General features: G+C 44.0%; 1 protein-coding gene across 2 annotated transcripts in view; it reads left to right on the forward strand.

Moving 5' to 3' along the window:
* Positions 1-15,582, forward strand: part of LOC109872872 (F-BAR and double SH3 domains protein 2) — a 52,782-nt gene extending 37,200 nt beyond the window's left edge. For both annotated transcript variants that reach the window (XM_020464272.2, XM_031808428.1), the window contains 10 exons: positions 4,848-4,964; positions 6,658-6,759; positions 7,191-7,343; positions 10,364-10,495; positions 10,732-10,815; positions 11,054-11,258; positions 11,702-11,949; positions 12,616-12,820; positions 13,211-13,281; positions 13,443-15,582. In XM_020464272.2, the coding sequence (XP_020319861.1) occupies positions 4,848-4,964; positions 6,658-6,759; positions 7,191-7,343; positions 10,364-10,495; positions 10,732-10,815; positions 11,054-11,258; positions 11,702-11,949; positions 12,616-12,820; positions 13,211-13,281; positions 13,443-13,529 (1,404 nt within the window). In that variant the 3' untranslated portion in view covers positions 13,530-15,582. The remainder of the gene's footprint in view (positions 1-4,847; positions 4,965-6,657; positions 6,760-7,190; positions 7,344-10,363; positions 10,496-10,731; positions 10,816-11,053; positions 11,259-11,701; positions 11,950-12,615; positions 12,821-13,210; positions 13,282-13,442) is intronic.
* The last annotated feature ends 2,510 nt before the right edge of the window (positions 15,583-18,092 follow it).

Consider the following 18,092-nt stretch of genomic DNA (forward strand, 5'->3'; position numbering starts at 1 on the left):
TCTAACCTAGACGTAACAACAGCATGGATGAATTCTTCTGCATTTTTGGACAAAGTTTCTGATTTTTGCAATTTTACGTAGATGTAAAAAAGCTGTCCTTGAAACAGTCTTGATATGTTCGTCAAAAGAGCGATCAGGGTCCAGAGTAACGCCGAGGTCCTTCACAGTTTTATTTGAGACGACTGTACAACCATCAAGATTAATTGTCAGATTCAACAGAAGATCTCTTTGTTTCTTGGGACCTAGAACAAGGATCTCTGTTTTGTCCGAGTTTAAAAGTAGAAAGTTTGCAGCCATCCACTTCCTTATGTCTGAAACACAGGCTTCTAGGGAGGGCAAATTTGGAGCTTCACCATGTTTCATTGAAATGTACAGCTGTGTGCCATCCGCATAGCAGTGAAAGTTAACATTATGTTATCGAATGACATCCCCAAGAGGTAAAATATATAGTGAAAACAATAGTGGTCCTAAAACTGAACCTTGAGGAACACCGAAATCTGATATCTTTCCAACAGATAAGATCTTAAACAGGCCAGAACTTGTCCATGTAGACCAATTTGTGTTTCCAGTCTCTCCAAAAGAATGTGATGATCGATGGTATCAAAAGCAGCACCACGGTCTAGGAGCACGAGGACAGATGCAGAGCCTCGGTCTGACTCCAGTAAAAGGTAATTTACCACCTTCACAAGTGCAGTCCCAGTGCTATGATGGGGTCTAAAACCAGACTGAAGCACTTCGTATACATTGTTTGTCTTCAGGAATGCAGTGTGTTGCTGTGCAACAGCTTTTTCTAAACATTTTGAGAGGAATGGGAGATTCGATATAGGCCCATCGTTTTTTATATTTTCTGGGTCAAGGTTTGGCTTTTTCAAGAGGCTTTGTTACTATCACTTTTAGTGAGTTTGGTACATATCCAGGGGATAGAGAGCCGTTTATTATGTTCAACAATACATTTTAGAATCGGCTTCCTATATAGTAACAAAGCATCCTTCACTCATGCTGCCAAACATACCCTCGTAAGACTGACCATCCTACCGTTCCTCGACTTCGGTGATGTCATCTATTAAAGAGCCTCCAACACTCAACAAACTGGATGCAGTCTATCTCAGTGCCATCCGTTTTGTCACTAAAGCCCCATACACTACCCACCATTGTGACCTGTACGCTCTCGTTGGTTGGCCTTCGCTTCATACTCGTCGCCAAACCCACTGGCTACAGGTTATCTACAAGTCTCTGCTAGGTAAAGCCCCATCTTATCTCAGCTCACTGATCACCATAGCAGCACCCACTCGTAGCATGCGCTCCAGCAGGTATATCTCACTGGTCACCCCCAAGGCCAATTCCTCCTTTGGTCGTCTTTCCTTCCAGTTCTCTGCTGCCAATGACTGGAACGAATTGCAAAAATCTCTGAAGCTGGAGACTCATATCTCTCTCACTAGCTTTAAGCACCAGCTGTCAGAGCAGCTCACAGATCACTACACCTGTACATAGCCCATCTGTAAACAGCCCATCTATCTAACTACCTCATCCCCATACTGTATTTATTTATTTATCTTGCTCTTTTGCACCCCAGTATCTCTACTTGCACATTCATCTTCTGTACATCTACCATTCCAGTGTTTAATTGCTATATTGTAATTACTTCGCCACCATGGCCTATTTACTGTCTTAACTCCCTTATCTTACCTCATTTGCACTCACTGTTTATAGACTTTTTGTTTTCTTTTGTTCTACTGTATTATTGACTTTTGTTTATTCGATGTGTAACTGTTGTTGTATGTGTCGAATTGCTATGCTTGATCTTGGCCAGGTCACAGTTGCAAATGAGAACTTTTTCTCAACTAGCCTACCTGGTTAAATAAAGGTGAAATAAAAATAAATAAAAAGAGCGCCACTCCAGCTAGGATGGAGTCCGTCACTCCTCAGCAGGCCAGGCTTGGTCATGTTTGTGGGGGAGTCCCAGAAAGAGGGACAATTATCTACAAATTTTATTTTGGGAGTGGCAGAAAACAGTTTTCAACCAGCGATTGAGTTGTGAGACTCTGCTGTAGAGCTCATCACTCCCCCTAACTGGGAGGGGGCCAGAGACAATTACTCGATGCCGACACATCTTTCTAGCAGATTTACACGCTGAAGCTATGTTGCGCTTGGTGACCTCTGACTGTTTCATCCTAACATCGTTGGTGCAGACGTGGATAACAATATCCCTATACTATCTACACTCGCCAGTTTTGGCTTTAGACAGCACCATCTTTAGATTAGCCTTAACGTCGGTAGCCCTGCCCCCTGGTAAACAATGTATGATCGCTGGATGTGTCGTTTTAAGTCTAATACTGCGGGTAATGGAGTCGCCAATGACTAGGGTTTTCAATTTGTCAGAGGTAATGGTGGGAGGCTTAGGTGTCTCAGACCCCGTAACGGAGGAGTAGAGACCAGAGAAGGCTCGGCCTCTGACTCTGACTCGCTGCTTAATGGGGAGAACCGGTTGAAAGTTTCTGTCGGCTGAATGAGCGACACCGGTTGAGCATTCCTACAGCATTTCCCTCCAGAAACCATGAGAAAGTTGTCCGGCTGCGGGGACTGTGTGAGGGGATTTATACTACTATCTGTACTTACTGGTGGCACAGACGCAGTTTCATCCTTTCCTACACTGAAATTTCCCTTGCTTAACGATCATTCTCCTGTATATTATGAGTACAGCGACTGCAATTAGAAGGCATCGTGTTAATGTTACTGCTTAGCTTCGGCTGTTGGAGGTCCTGACGAACCATGTCCAGATAAAGCGTACGGAGTGAAAAAGTTGAGGGAAAAACTAAAAATATAAACGGTAATTCAAAAGTAAAAACCGTAAAGTTGTCAGGTAGCAAAGTAAGGTTAGCAACAAAACGCACAGCAGCACGTAAACAAGTCTGAAAGTTATGACCCATTACTGAGTACACCACAGAATCCAGTTTGGTCCAGTGGGGCCGAGAATGAGACTTAAGGCCTTGTAGAGAGGCTGTGGAGAGAAATAAGCACATGATTTGTCCATATTTTTCTGACGTCCAATCCAATTTTATTGGAATCGACTAACCCCCAATCAAATATCCAAAATTTCACTATTTTCTATGTTCTACTGATAACATCCCTGATTTCGAGACATTGCCTCTCATCCCAACGGGGTGCATGGATTGGCTGTTTGTCTCTTGTGAGGTCATCCATAGTGGAAGTGTTTTTTTCCCAGTACATCACTGGGGCTAAGCTGCCTGCCATTCAGGACCTCTATACCAGGCGGTGTCAGAAGAAGGCCCTAAAAATGGTCAAGGACTCCAGCCACCCCAGTCATAGACTGTCCTCTCTGCTACCGCACGGCAGGTGGTACCAGAGCGCCAAGTCTAGGTCCAAGAGGCTTCTAAATGGCTTCCAAGCCATAAGACTCCTGAACAGCTAATCAAATGGCTACCCAGGCTATTTGCATTGCCCCTCCCTCTTCTACGCTGCTGCTACTCTCTGTTATCTATGCATACAGTAGTCACTAACTCTACCTACATGTACATCTTACCTCAGTTACCTCGACTAACCGGTGCCCCCGCACATTGACTCTGTACGGGTATATAGCCTCACTCTTATTTTACTGCTGCTCTTTAATTATTTGTTACTTTTCTTTTCATTAGATTTTTTTTTTTGCATTGGGGCTTGTAAGTAAGCATTTCACTGTAAGATCTACTACCCCTGTTGTATTCGGCGCATGTGACAAATACAATTTGATTTGTGTGCCTTTCCAAATCATGTCCAATCAATTATATTTACCACCGGTGGACTCCAAGTTGTAGAAAAATCTCAAAGGAGATCAATGGAAACAGGATGCACCTGAGCTCAATTTCGAGTCTCATAGCAAAGGGTCTGAATACTTATATGTAAATAAGGTATTGCTATTTTTCATTTGTAATACATTTGCAAAAATGTCAAAAAACCTGTTTATGCTTTGTCATTATGGGGTATTGTGTGTAGATTGATGAGCAAAAAATATTTCATCCATTTCAGATTAAGGCTGTAACATAACAAAATGTGGAAAAAGTCAAGGGGTCTGAATACTTTACGAATGTGTTCTGCCATCTGCCCGGTACAGTTAAAACTGGGATTCATCTGTGAAATCACAGTTCTCCAGCATGCCAGTAGCCATTGAAGGTGAGCATTTGCCTCCTGAAGTCGGTCACGGCGAGAAACTGCAGTCAGGTCAAGACCCTTGTGATGATGACAAGCATGCAGATGCTCTTCCCTGAGATGGTTTCTGACAGTTTGTGCAAACCCTCAGTTTCATCAGCTGACTGGGTGGCTGGTCTCAGAAGATCCTGGATGTGGATGTCCTGGGCTAGTGTGGTTACAAGTGGTCTGCGGTTGTGAGGCCGTTTGGATGTACTGCCAAATACTCTAAAACGACATTGGAGGCAGTTTATGCTAGAGAAATTAACATTACATTCTCTGACAACAGCTCTGGTGGACATTCCTGTAGTCAGCATGCCAATTGCACGCTCCCTCAAAGTTGACATCTGTGGCATTGTGTTGTGTGACACAATTATCTTGACAAAGAGAAATGCTCACTAACAGGGATGTAAACACATTTGTGCCCAACATATTAGAGAAATAATGTTTTTGTGCATATAGAACATTTCTGCTATGTTTATTTCAGCTCATGAAACATGGGACCAACACTTTACATGTTGCGTTTTATATTTTTGTAGAGTATATTGTTGACCTATTGCGATACACACACACACCACACACACACACAAAGAGATTATGTTTAGCTGAATATTATCAGACTATTAAACTCTCTCTCTACCCCATCCATCATCCCTGGTCACTAGGTTGGGCAGCTGCATAAGCAGAGTGGCACAGCGGAGGAGCACAATCTGGATAAGGAGGCACGGAAGTGGGCGACCCGAGTGGCACGAGAACACAAGAGCATCATCCACAGCCAGCGGGTGAGAGAGGAAGGGATAGATGAAGGGTAGGGAAGGGCGAGAAAGGGGATGGTCTATATTCTAGCAGATATATGCATCTTTCCCTGATTTATTTTTAATTTTTAATGTAAGATACGACTGCATCGGTCCGCAACTGCCAACCGATCCAAATGTAGCATGCATCGGTCAGAAAAAACATTAGAAATCGCTGATTCCATTTTTTTTTTGCTTATACTGCTTTCAAAAAGTATTCATTTTGTGCCAACTAATGCTTCCTCTCCTTCAGTGTCGAACAAAGCATGTAACTGTTGACAGTCATTGATCTCTACAAGGTATTTTGCATGCCGAGCAACACTGGGGAATATCAGTAGCCTAGTCAAACTGCGCACTGTGCTCAGCTTCGCACTCTAACCAGCGCGAGGTACAACAATATTAGTCTTTATTAGTTGAGTGACCATGTAATTTGCTAGGTTATTGTTCTATCAAAAATGTGCTTTGCCAAAATAAAAGTAAGCTACAGGAGACAACTCATCTGGCTGTAGGCTACATGCTTAACAGTGCTTATTTTATTTCCATTTGTTCAGGTTCACCATCAGCTGTAGTTTTTGTATATTTGATTTAAAGATCCTGTGTATATTGTGGGAAAAAGTACCTAATTGTTATACTTGAGTAAAAGTAAAGATGCCTTAATAGAAAATGTAAGTGAGTAAGTAAAAGTGAGTCACCCAGTAAAACACTACTTGATTAAAAGTATTTGGTTTTAAATATATTTAAGTATCAAAGTAAATGTAATTGCTAAAATATATTTAAGTATCGAAAGTTGGTGTAAATCATTTCAAATGTCTTATATTAAGCAAACCAGATGGCAAACATGTTTATTTTCTTTGTATTTGCAGACAGCCAGGGGCACACTCTGACACTCAGACATCGTTTACAAATGAAAGGATGAGTGTTTAGTGAGTCCGCCAGATCAGAGGCAGTTGGGATGACCAGGGATGTTCTCTTGATAAATTTGTGAATTGGACAATTTTCCTGTCTTGCTAAGCATTAAAAATGTATGAAGTAAAAGGTACATTATTTTCTTTATGAATGTTGTGGTGTAAAAGTGGTGGTGGTGATGTAAAGTTTGCCACAAATATAAATGTTAAAGTTAAGTACAGATACAAAAATAGGACTTAAGTAGTACTTTAAAGTATTTTTACTTCAGTTTATAATTTCATAACGAGGACAGCAATCACTTTGCGAGGCACACTGCATGGCCAAAGTGGGAGGAGAAAAGAAGCTCACTTAAAATTCCAAACGGTCAAAACCATTCGATTTTGAGATGGAGACTAAATCCAAAGTTGTGCTATCTATTCATAGCTAATTTGTAAACAATAAATATGTTACTAGCTCTAACACTTAATCTGCGAAAATGACAAGTTAATTAGAGGGTGATGGAGATTTTCAGAACTTAAGTGGGGGGACAAAAACATTATGGGGGGCTACAATCTAGTAGTGGGGTGGTAGATTCCTAGTCTCACTTATGGCTCAGGTCAGGTGCCTACATTGTACATACATAATTTACACACACACACAAACACTCACAAATTCAGCTCAGAGAGGCCCAGCTTATGAGCTCCATCAACAGCCCCCATAGGCCGTCAAAATGACGGCCATTTCAGACCGTCATTGAGATTGGTTTGTTTACTACATGTTATCTGTGACCTTTTAGGCCCTGGAGGACTATAGGACACAGCAGGGGCCATCTGAGCAGAACTGCAGTGAACTGGAACTCAAAATGGAGGCGGCCAGGGAGAACCTGCGGAGAGCTGAGGTAAACTTGTGTGTGTGTGGTGATGGTGAGTAGGGCTCACACTCGTGATAATGTAACCCTGCCTATGACTTAAAATTTGGCCAAAAGGGAATGTTTAAGATGTAGGTGTCCCGAGCCAGAGACCAGAGTTCAGATCCCACTAGTCACATGCTTGTGTGTGTGATCCCTTTCTGAGGTTGGTATATCATTAGGCCAGTAGGTTGTCTCACCTCAGCCTCTCTTGCCTCTGATTCCCCCTGCTGGTTGACGCGGCAGACTACATCCAACATACAGTAGTTCTGATAGCTTCTTATGAAAGCCTATTATGACATGATGACTGACTGGTCATGACTAGAGTTGCGAAATCCCAGTGGGAACATTGCTGGAATTGGAAGGGAATAAACATTACATTTGTAATATGACAAAACATATGATTATGTCACTAACTCCAGACGGTGAAGCTGAAGGCGGAGGCCCGCCTGGCCCTGCTGAGAGAGGCAGGCATCACTGTGGAGACGTGGCTGAAGAGCGCCATGAACCAGGTGATGGAGGAGCTGGAGAACGAGCGGTGGGCTAACCTGAACACCCATGACCCTTCACTCTCCGTGAGTCACAAAACACACATTGAAAGATGAGACAAAAATGATTTTTTTTCACATCTTTGTGCTTACACGCAAACCCATCAACAATTTCCATTTTGTCCCCTGTACCTGCCTACTGAAACTTCCCGCGCTCAGGTAAATCACATGATAAGGAAGCTGGGGTGTTTCTTTAAAGTACTGTTTCTCAACTTTAAAGGAAAGGTTCACCCAATTTGAATATTATTTTGTTTTTGTGCATCTGAGTGATCTATTGATTCCCTGGGTCATTTCATGTTTTCATGTGTATCTGAGTTTTTGGCATTCAAGCAGGCAGAAATCTGGGCGGTATGATATAGCACTGTGATAAAATCACTCTCAATACACTGGAAGTTAATAGGAATATGACATTTAGATCGCGAAAACGTCTTATCATACATGTCAGATTTCAATACTTGCCAATGTCATAACTCCGGGAGGATGTCTTCTCTCGAATGAGCCATTGATAAAACATTTTTTAGATATTCCTACCTCGAGAAATGTGTAATTTAACAGTCTAGAACATTTTTCCTATTTGTCCATTAATCCAGGGTGCACTGCATGGTGCCTTTGCCAGAGATATTATAGAAAGGAGATAGGAATCCAATGAAAGAAGGAATGTGTAACGCCCCACCCAGCAGACTGTCAACCAATCGCGTACACGTTGCTTAACTAATCATAACGCAATCCCTTCTCAAAGTTTGTGTATATGTCGAGAAACGTGGCTATTTTCCTCAAGTACGTAATGTCACGATTCCAAAGCTATACGATATTACAGATAGCAAGTTAATTATCGCACATCTCAAAAATATTTTTTATGTTTTACTTCTTGTTGACAAAATTCACTCCTCGGAGAGTGCTCCTTGTCGTAGAATCGCCAAGAATGCACCGCACTGCCCATCAATGTAACATGGGCAACGTTTCCAATCTCCTCAAATGTAAACTCAGCAAAAAAAGAAACGTCCTCTCACTGTCAACTGTGTTTATTTTCAGCTGAGACATAAACTGAACATGTTCCACAGACATGTGACTAACAGAAATGGAATAATGTGTCCCTGAACAAAGGGGGGGTCAAAATCAAGACAGTCAGTATCTGGTGTGGCCACCAGCTGCATTAAGTACTGCAGTGCATCTCCTCCTCATGGGCTGCACCAGAGTTGCCAGTTCTTGCTGTGAGATGTTACCCCACTCTTCCACCAAGGCACCTGCAAGTTCCCGGACATTTCTGGGGGGAATGGCCCTAGCCCTCGCTCTCCGATCCAACAGGTCCCAGATGTGCTCAATGGGATTGAGATCCGGACTCTTTACTGGCCATGGCAGAACACTGACATTCCTGTCTTAAGGGAAATCACGCACAGAATGAGCAGTATGGCTGGTGGCATTGTGATGCTGTAGGGACATGTCAGGATGAGCCTGCAGGAAGGGTACCACATGAGGGAGGAGGACTTCTTCTCTGTAAGGCACAGCGTTGAGATTGCCTGCAATGACAACAAGCTCAGTCCGATGATGCTGTGACACACCGCCCCAGACCATGACGAACCCTCCACCTCCAAATCGATCCTGAGTACAGGCCTCGGTGTAACGCTCATTCCTTCGACGATAAACACGAATCCGACCATCACCCCTGGTGAGACAAAACCGCGACTCGTCAGTGAAGAGCACTTTTTGCCAGTCCTGTCTGGTTAGGAAGTGCAATATGGCCCATAGACACTGTGTATTCGATAGGGAATGAGTTGAAAAACTACAAACCTCAGATTTCCGCCTACCATATGAGTTCTGTTATACTCACAGACATCATTCACAGTTTTAGAAACTTCAGGGTGTTCTATCCAAATCTACTAATTATATGCATATTCTAGCTTTTATGGCTGAGTAGCAGGCAGTTTAATTTGGGCATGCTTTTCATCCAAAATTCCCAATGCTGCCCCCTACCCTACAGAAGTTAAAATAGGCCTACAAGCCCTCAGTCCAGCCTCTCTCAGCCTATTGCTGACAGTCTGAGCACTGATGGAGGGATTGTGCGTTCTTGGTGCCATCATGTTCCTGTCCCGCAGGTGTGATGTTCGGATGTACCGATCCTGTGCAGGTGTTGTTACACGTGGTCTGCCACTGCGAGGACGATCAGCTGTCCGTCCTGTCCCCCTGTCTTAGGCGTCTCACAGTACAGACATTACAATTTATTGCCCTGGCCACATCGGCAGTCCTCATGTCTCCTTGCAGCATGCCTAAGGCATGTTCACACAGATGAGCAGGGACCCTGGGCATCTTACTTTTGGTGTTTTTCAGAGTCCGTAGAATGGCCTCTGTAGTTTCCTAAGTTTTCATAACTGTGACCTTAATTTCCTACTGTCTGTAAGATGTTAGTGTCTTAACGACCGTTCCACAGGGGCATGTTCATTAATTGTTTATGGTTCATTGAACAAGCATGGGAAACAGTGTTTAAACCCTTTACAATGAAGATCTGCTAAGTTATTTGTATTTTTACAAATGATCTTTGAAAGACAGGGTGCTGAAAAATCAACGTTTCTTTTTTTGCTGCGTTTATTTGCCGTTGTGAACGTTAGACTCCATTTTGTGAGGCTTATCGATCTGCATGTTGAACATGATGAGCTTCTAGACTCCTAAATTGATAGTGCAGTTTTAGGCAATTTAACCGCTAACTATCTACTTTGCATGCTGATATTGTCTTTGGTATTATGTTTTAGCTACATTTGCTAGCTACGTAGCTAGCCAGCAAGCCCATAGAGAGAGCATTGCATTGGATTTTGGATTGACTAGCCTTATGAAACCAGACTGACTGCATGTGAGCTTCAGATCAGGCTGGTTTAACAAGGCTACTGATTTTGCCGTTAGATGGTGCGGTATTACTGATTTTACAAATCACCGTGATCTACAAATCACCTTGCATCCCAAATAACGTCTCGCTATGTGATCAAAAGTATCGATACGGTGGCTTGCCTTGCTCAAAGTGATCCCATCCAACCTGGTGTGTGTGTGTGTGTGTTTAGGGTACAGCTGACCTGGAGAGGGAGGATGAGGAGCTGGAGGATAGTGGAGAGGTGTTGGACGACAGCAGCTCTATCCCCTCCTGTACTCTCAGGAACTACCCCCTCACCTGCAAAGTGCTCTACTCATACAAGGTATACATGCACATAGAGTGCTCTACAACAGTAGTCCTATTCTCACCTTTGAGCTGGCAATCAACCCATCACCTTGGATGCGATGCAATATGGTACCATATAAGTCCTTTGAGCACTGCAGCATGCATTATAATTTAAAAATTCTGACTTCACAAATACAGCTCCAACACAATATATGCACAGAATTCACTGGGGCAGTCTAGTAGTAATGAAACATGATCTCCTTCCTCTCCCAGGCGTCACAGCCAGACGAGCTGACCATCGAGGAACAGGAGGTGCTGGAGGTTATTGATGATGGGGACATGGAGGACTGGGTCAAGGTACAGAGTGCTTTCCAAAAGTGGCAATACTTCACTGTTTGCGCTTTAAACTTGAATAAAGCAAGTGGTACTCTAAAGTCATCATATGCCTACACACCAGGGGTCATGTTCAATAGGGATTTTATTTTTTAATGGGGTGAAATGGGGAGGTTTTAGTTCTGTTGTCCATTGCAAAACATTTTGTGCCCTACTATCACTGACTGGTAACCCTATGTGTGTGTTCCAACATTGTCTCTAGGCCAGGAACCGGACAAGCCAGGTGGGTTACGTCCCGGAGAAGTACCTGCAGCTGCCCTCGTCTAACAGCCTACTGAGCATGCTCCAGGCTCTGGCCGCCCTGGACGCCCGATCCCACTCCTCCAGCAACTCCACCGAGCCCGAGCTGCTTGAATCAGAGCTGCCCACACCGGGCACGCCCAGCGTCAACGGCGACTCCAGCAGTGGTGAGAGACGCAGTGAATTTGGGTGAAACAATCCGATCAGCCTCGACATTCTCACAGGAGTGAATCCTGAACTTGACTTAAATCAGATTTTCACTTAGTCATGCATTGATGTCAATGCATGATTTGACATGTCAAAATGCATGTCAAATCAAAATGTATTTGTCACATACACATGGTTAGCGCGAGTGTAGCGTAATAAGAGGAAATTGGACTTAAGTATGTTACGATTCGCACCACACAGAATTAACAAGTATTCATATGTAAGACAATGTCATTGAGATCATTCAGATGTGTTGGGACCATTTTTTATTTTCCCTTTCTTTCCATTTTGATCTCTTCCTCTGTGCTCTTACTCTTCCCCCTCCCCTGTCTCTCCCTCCCTCTCCCCCTTCCGCATTTCACCCTGGCGCTCTCCCACTCCCTCCCCCTTCTCTCTGCCTCAGTTTGCTTTGCCAAGGCCCTGTACGACTATGCAGGCCAGACAGACGAGGAGCTCTCGTTCCCTGAGGGCGCAATCATCCGCGTCCTGAGCCGTGAAACCCACGAGGACGATGGCTTCTGGGAGGGCGAGTTTAACGGCGCCGTTGGCGTCTTCCCTGCCGTGCTGGTGGAGGACCTGCTGACGGAGGGTGGCTCCAGTGCAGACGGCGAGAATGGCGACAGCCTGGGAGACGCCAGCAGCAGCACGCCGGTACACGCATGCAGCCACCCATGGCGCTGTTTACACACGTGAATGGACACGTGTTTTTTAAATGTTATTTTACCCCCTTTTCTCCCCAATTTCGTGGTATCCAATTACTATCCAGTTACTATCTTGTCTCATCGCTACAACTCCCGTACGGGCTCGGGAGAGACTAAGGTCGAAAGCCATGCGTCCTCCGATACACAACCCAACCAAGCCGCACTGCTTCTTAACACAGCGCGCATTCAACACCGAAGCCAGTCGCACCAATGTGTTGGAGGAAACACCGTGCACCTGGCAACCTGGTTAGCGTGCACTGCGCCTGGCCCGCCACAGGAGTCGCTAGTGCGGGATGACACAAGGATATCCCTACCGGCCAAACCCTCCCTAACCCGGACGACGCTAGCCCAATTGTGCGTCGCCCCACGGACCTCCCGGTTGCAGCCGGCTGCGACAGAGCCTGGCCACCCGGGAGGCCCCGTGAATGGACACTTTTAAACCGGTTGAAACTTTATTTCCATGGAGATTTTCTGTTGAGAATGATTTTTAAAATCCAGGACCAGGCTTAATCTTGGTGCGGGAAACCGGCCTTTAGACGACACACATCCTCATCCAAATAATAGTAATCAGTATATACCTGTTTTATTTAATTCTGTGGTGAACGTTGTCTTTCAGGTGTCACCCTCTCCTCTTTCTGAGTGCTCCCCACGGAGCCCCTTTCAGCTGGGCCCGTTCCACAGCAGCCCCCTCCAGACCCCCACTCTGCCCTCACCCCAGTCCAGCCCCTCCAGTGCCAGTGCCTCCCCCATACCTCGCCCACCCTCCTACATCAACGGTCACCATAGGCCACCGCCTGCACCACTCAAAAGCCCCTTACAGTGTAAGAACCACTCCTCAAAGGCTGACTATTTATTATTTGGCATTCAAATTGTTATCGCATTGAACATAATTCATTGCCTGGTCCCAAATCTGTTTTGTGCTGAATTATAGTCTGTGGCATGACAACAAACGTAGGAGTTGGCAGGACTGCAAAACCAGATCTGGGACCAGGCTATGTTATTTATCATATTAAATGCACGCAAAATAGACCATGTATAAAAGTAGAGACATAGACAAGTAATAAACAACAGCATGGATTTTTAAAAATCCTCATTCTGAGATATATATCTGGGTTGTGTTTATGTACAATGTCACGATCCTGTAGTGCTTTCTAGTGGTTTCTAATCCAAGACGTGATGCTGATGATTCTGTCTGCCCTCCTCAACCTCAGGTCCTTCCCAGAGCTCCATCCAGCCCCCCAGGTACCCAGCAGATCGTGGTGCGGGAGGCACCATTCGACCTGTAAGTTACCACATTAACACTCACACACACTTTTGTCAACTAATGAAAACCATCATAAATACTGTATGGATACTGACCCTTGTCCTGTTTTATAAGACACACTTGTTGTATTTTGTTGAGGCTCCACTTGGAGCTCAAATGAATAACTATGTTGTGGACAGGTCCGCGCTGCTCCACCACCCCCCAAGCCGCAGCAGCCTCGCGGCCAGGTGAAGAGAAGGGAGGAGGTGGAGATTACTCTGGTGTAATGGCGCCGCCCTGGTGGCGGTGGCTGCTGCCCACAACCACACCAGGTCAGAATGGACCTGATGGATCCAGGTGCCCCGACTGACTGACCCCCCTCTTCCAGGGAGGGACAACAGGCTCCAGAGACCCTAAACCAGCCTATCCAGCCAAGGGGTATCCCCACTCCCCACTGGAGAGGCTCCATGAGATGAGGCCTGAGATTTGGCTCGTCTCAGTCCAAAGCCAGTAGGGCTGAAATGGTGTGTGGTGCGGAGAACCCAAACTATTTTGCCTTTCTGACACGGTTTTCAACATCCCTCTTTCTATCCTCTCTCGTTCTTTATTATTTTTCTATTACCCATCGTTTTTAGTTTGTCTGTCTCATTTTCTCCCTCCTGTATTTGTGCTGTATCTCTCACAATGTTTTCTCTCTCTCTACCTCCCTCTATTTCTCTCTCACTCACCTTCATAACTGGGCATTGAGCTATGGGGTGTTATTTTCAAGCAAGATATCACCATTTGATTACTATGCATCAAAGTTATGCTAATTTTGTGGGAGGATTGTACATCTGTCACAGTTTTAAACAGCTAAAGTCCAAGTCAGATCTGTTTGGTTCTTGGTGGGTTGTGTTTTTGTTGTCAACACATTTCATGGAAATTCAGGGCAGAGGCTGGTACCTTTCCCGTACCTGAAATACCAACGTCTTCCAAATAAGTGTTCTTATAAACATTTCATAAACAAGGGAAAAGTGGCAATTTTGGAGGGATGTAAATGATATAGATAGAAATTGCCCCATTGAGAGCAAAATCTGGATCACACTATGTGAAACCAGAACAAAACTGCCCCTGAAACTGTTGATTATTCCTATTCTATAACAAATGTCAAATGTCTTTGTACAATTTCTTTGTATAAAAAGGTGGGAAATTTCAAAACAGCCAGGGGCAATCTGTAGTGTATCTATGAGTAAATGTACACTATCTTTGTGCTGTTTTCTGTTGAAAAAACAAAGCTATGTTGTCATCAATACTAATCCAGGCTTAAACTAGCCAATAATAATGGTCGCTGGTGAGAATAATTCTTCATTCAGGAATGCAGATGGGTCATAGTTCAGGACGGAATGCATCTCAAGGTGATTTGCTGTCGTGGGGAGCGTCATTGGTACTGTGATGTGACCCTGGGTCAGACTTGCCTGTTCAGGGAGGAGAATCACCTTAGTTCCTAGCTACCTACAGGAAATGTGAACTGACTAAAATACTGAAGCACTTTTTTGTTAGTCTTTTGTTAATGCCCTTTTCAGTATTGCTGGTTGGTCTCTTGTGAATGCTGCATTGTTTCGCCTTTAATTGTTTTTGCTCCAACTATATTGTTATCAGTATTGTTCTACTTGGTTTTTTAAAAGGCATTTGACTTATTTAGTCTTAAATAGCCATTGTAGTGTCTTGTGTTGGAGGTATGCTTTTTCATATAATGTATGTAATATTAGTTTACAGAGAGCTTGGGAGATATCTGTGCATCAAATTTATGAGGATAAAAACATATGGAAACTTGATAAATGTTAGTTGTTGATCAGAGAAATGAGTATCTGTCAGCCATGTTTACTGTGTTTTCTTTGATCTCCTTAAGATCTAAATGTAAAACTTATTTTTGAAGTTTTACATTTACCCTGTTTTATTGAACGATTGCATGTTGTGAAATACACACTTTCCCACAATTGTAAAGTTTATTTAGTTCTGTTTCCGATTTATTTTCAGATACAGTAGAAACAAGTGATCCGCTACGAGCGTTTCCCAAACTCAGTCCTGGGGATCCCAAGGGGTGTGCACGTTTTGTTTTTTGCTCTAACACTACACAACTGATTCAAATAATCATAACTTGGTGATGAGCCAGCCCATTATCTGAATAAACTGGGTAGTACTAGTGCAAAAAACAAAACGTGCACCCCTTGGGGTCCTCAGGACCAAGTTTGGAGAACGCTACGCTACTCTGATGTAGTCTACAGCAACAGTAGAGAAGCCAAATTATTTCATTGAATATATAAAACATTAAATGGTGTGAATAAAATTAGCTGAAATCTATTTGTTCTGTTTTATTCAACATTTCACAAAGGATTTAAACTAGGGCAGTAGGCCTACAGGGAGCATATTTAAAAAAATATTTTTCTATTATTTGATTTATTTCACCTTTATTTAACCAGGTAGGCCAGTTGAGAACAAGTTCTCTTTTACAACTGCGACTTGGCCAAGATGAGACAAAGCAGTGGGACACAAACAACAGAGTTACACATGGAATAAACAAACGTACAATCAATAACACAAAAGTCTATAAACAGTGTGTGCAAATGTAGTAAGATTAGGGAGGTAAGGCAAATAGGCCATAGTGGTGAAATAATTAACATTTTGCAATTAAACACTAGAGTGATAGATGTGCAGAAGATGAATGCGCAAGTAGAGATACTGGGGTGCAAAGGAGCAACAACAACAAAATAATATTGTGATGAGGTAGATGGGTAAGCTATGTACAGGTGCAATGATCTGTAAGCTGCTTAAAGTTAGTGAGGGAGATATGAGTCTCCAGCTTCTGTGATTTTTGCAATTCGTTCTAGTCATTGGCAGCAGAGAACTGGAAGTAAAGGGGGCTAAAGTAGGAGTTGGCTTTGGAGGTGACCAGTGAAATATACTTGCTGGAGCGTGTGCTACAGCTGGGTGCTGCAATGGTGACCAGCTGGGTGCTCGTGCTTCTCCACCTGCATTGCTTGCTGTTTGGGGTTTTAGGCTGGGTTTCTGTACAGCACTTTGAGATATCAGCTGATGTACGAAGGGCTATATAAATAAATTTGATTTGATTTGATTTTATTATTTTACCTTTATTTAACTAGGCAAGTCAGTTAAGAACAAATTCTTATTTTCAATGACAGCCTAGGAACAGTAGGTTAACTTGCCTGTTCAGGGGCAGAATGACAGATTTGTACCTTGTCAGCTCGGGGATTTGAACTTGCAACCTTTAGGCTGCTAGTCCAACGCTCTAACCACTAGGCTACCCTGCCACCCCAAAAGTGACCAGTGAGTTAAGGGGGTGCTTTACCAAGCAAAGACTTATAGATGACCTGGAACCAGTGGGTTTGGAGACGAATATGAAGCGAGGGCATACAGGTCGCAGTGGTGGGTGGTATATCGGGCTTTGGTGACAAAACAGATGGCACTGTGATAGACTGCATCCAATTTGCTGAGTAGAGTGTTGGAAACTATTTTGTAAATGACATTGCCGAAGTCCAGAATCGCTAGGATAGTCAGTTTTACGAGGGTATGTTTGACAGCATGAGTGAAGGAGGATTTGTTGCGAAATAGGAAGCTGATTCTAGATTTAATTTTGGATTCGAGATGCTTAATGTGAGTCTCGAGTGTTTGCAGTCTAACCAGACACCTAGGTATTTGTAGTTATCCACATATTCTAGGTCAGAACTGTCCAGAGTAGTGATGCTTGACGGGCAGGCAGGTGCGGGCAGCGATCGGTTGAAGAGCATGCATTTAGTTTTACTTGTATTTAAGAGCAGTTGAGGCCACAGGAGGAGAGTTGTATGGCATTGAAGCTAAGAGGTTTGCTGGAGGTTTGTTAACAGTGTCCAAAGTAGGGCCAGATGTATACAGAAAGGTGTCATCTGTGTAGCGGTGGATCAGAGAATCACCAGCAGCAAGAGTGACATCATTGATACAGTGGGAAGAACAAGTATTTGATACACTGCTGATTTTGCAGGTTTTCCTACTTACAAAGCATGTAGAGGTCTGTAATTTTTATCATAGGTACACTTCAACTGTGAGAGACGGAATCTAAAAAAGAAATCCAGAAAATCACACGCCATCGATAAAAGATAATACTGTGCAGCTGTATTCATCGACTTGGCCAAGGCTTTCGACTCTGTCAATCACCGCATTCTTATCGGCAGACTCAGCCTTGGTTTCTCAAATGACTGCCTCGCCTGGTTCACCAATTACTTCTCTGATAGAGTTCAGTGTGTCAAATCAGAGGGCCTGTTGTCCAGGTCCTCTGGCAGTCTCTATGGTGATGCCACAAGGTTTAATTCTCGGGCTCATATAGCAGATGTTTAAAGTTGGTGAGGGAGATGAAAGTCTCCAACTTCAGCGATTTTTGCAATTCGTTCCAGTCACAGGCAGCAGAGAACTGGAAGGAAAGGCGGCCAAATGAGGTGTTGGCTTTAGGGATGATCAGTGAGATACACCTGCTGGAGCGCGTGCTACGGGTGGGTATTGCCATCGTGACCAGTGAACTGAGATAAGGCGGAGCTTTACCTAGCATGGACCGGTAGATGACCTGGAGCCAGTGGGTCTGGCAACGAATATGTAGCGAGGACCAGCCGACTGGAGCATACAGGTCGCAGTGGTGGGTGGTATAAGGTGCACGGCAGGACCTGGTCAATGACCTGAAGAGAGCTGGGACCACAGTCTCAAAGAAAACCATTAGTAACACACTACGCCGTCATGGATTAAAATCCTGCAGCGCATGCAAGGTCCCCCTGCTCAAGCCAGCGCAAGTCCAGGCCCGTCTGAAGTTTGCCAATGACCGTCTGGAT

Source organism: Oncorhynchus kisutch, linkage group LG28, assembly GCF_002021735.2.
Source record: "Oncorhynchus kisutch isolate 150728-3 linkage group LG28, Okis_V2, whole genome shotgun sequence".
Classification (NCBI taxonomy): Eukaryota; Metazoa; Chordata; class Actinopteri; order Salmoniformes; family Salmonidae; genus Oncorhynchus; species Oncorhynchus kisutch.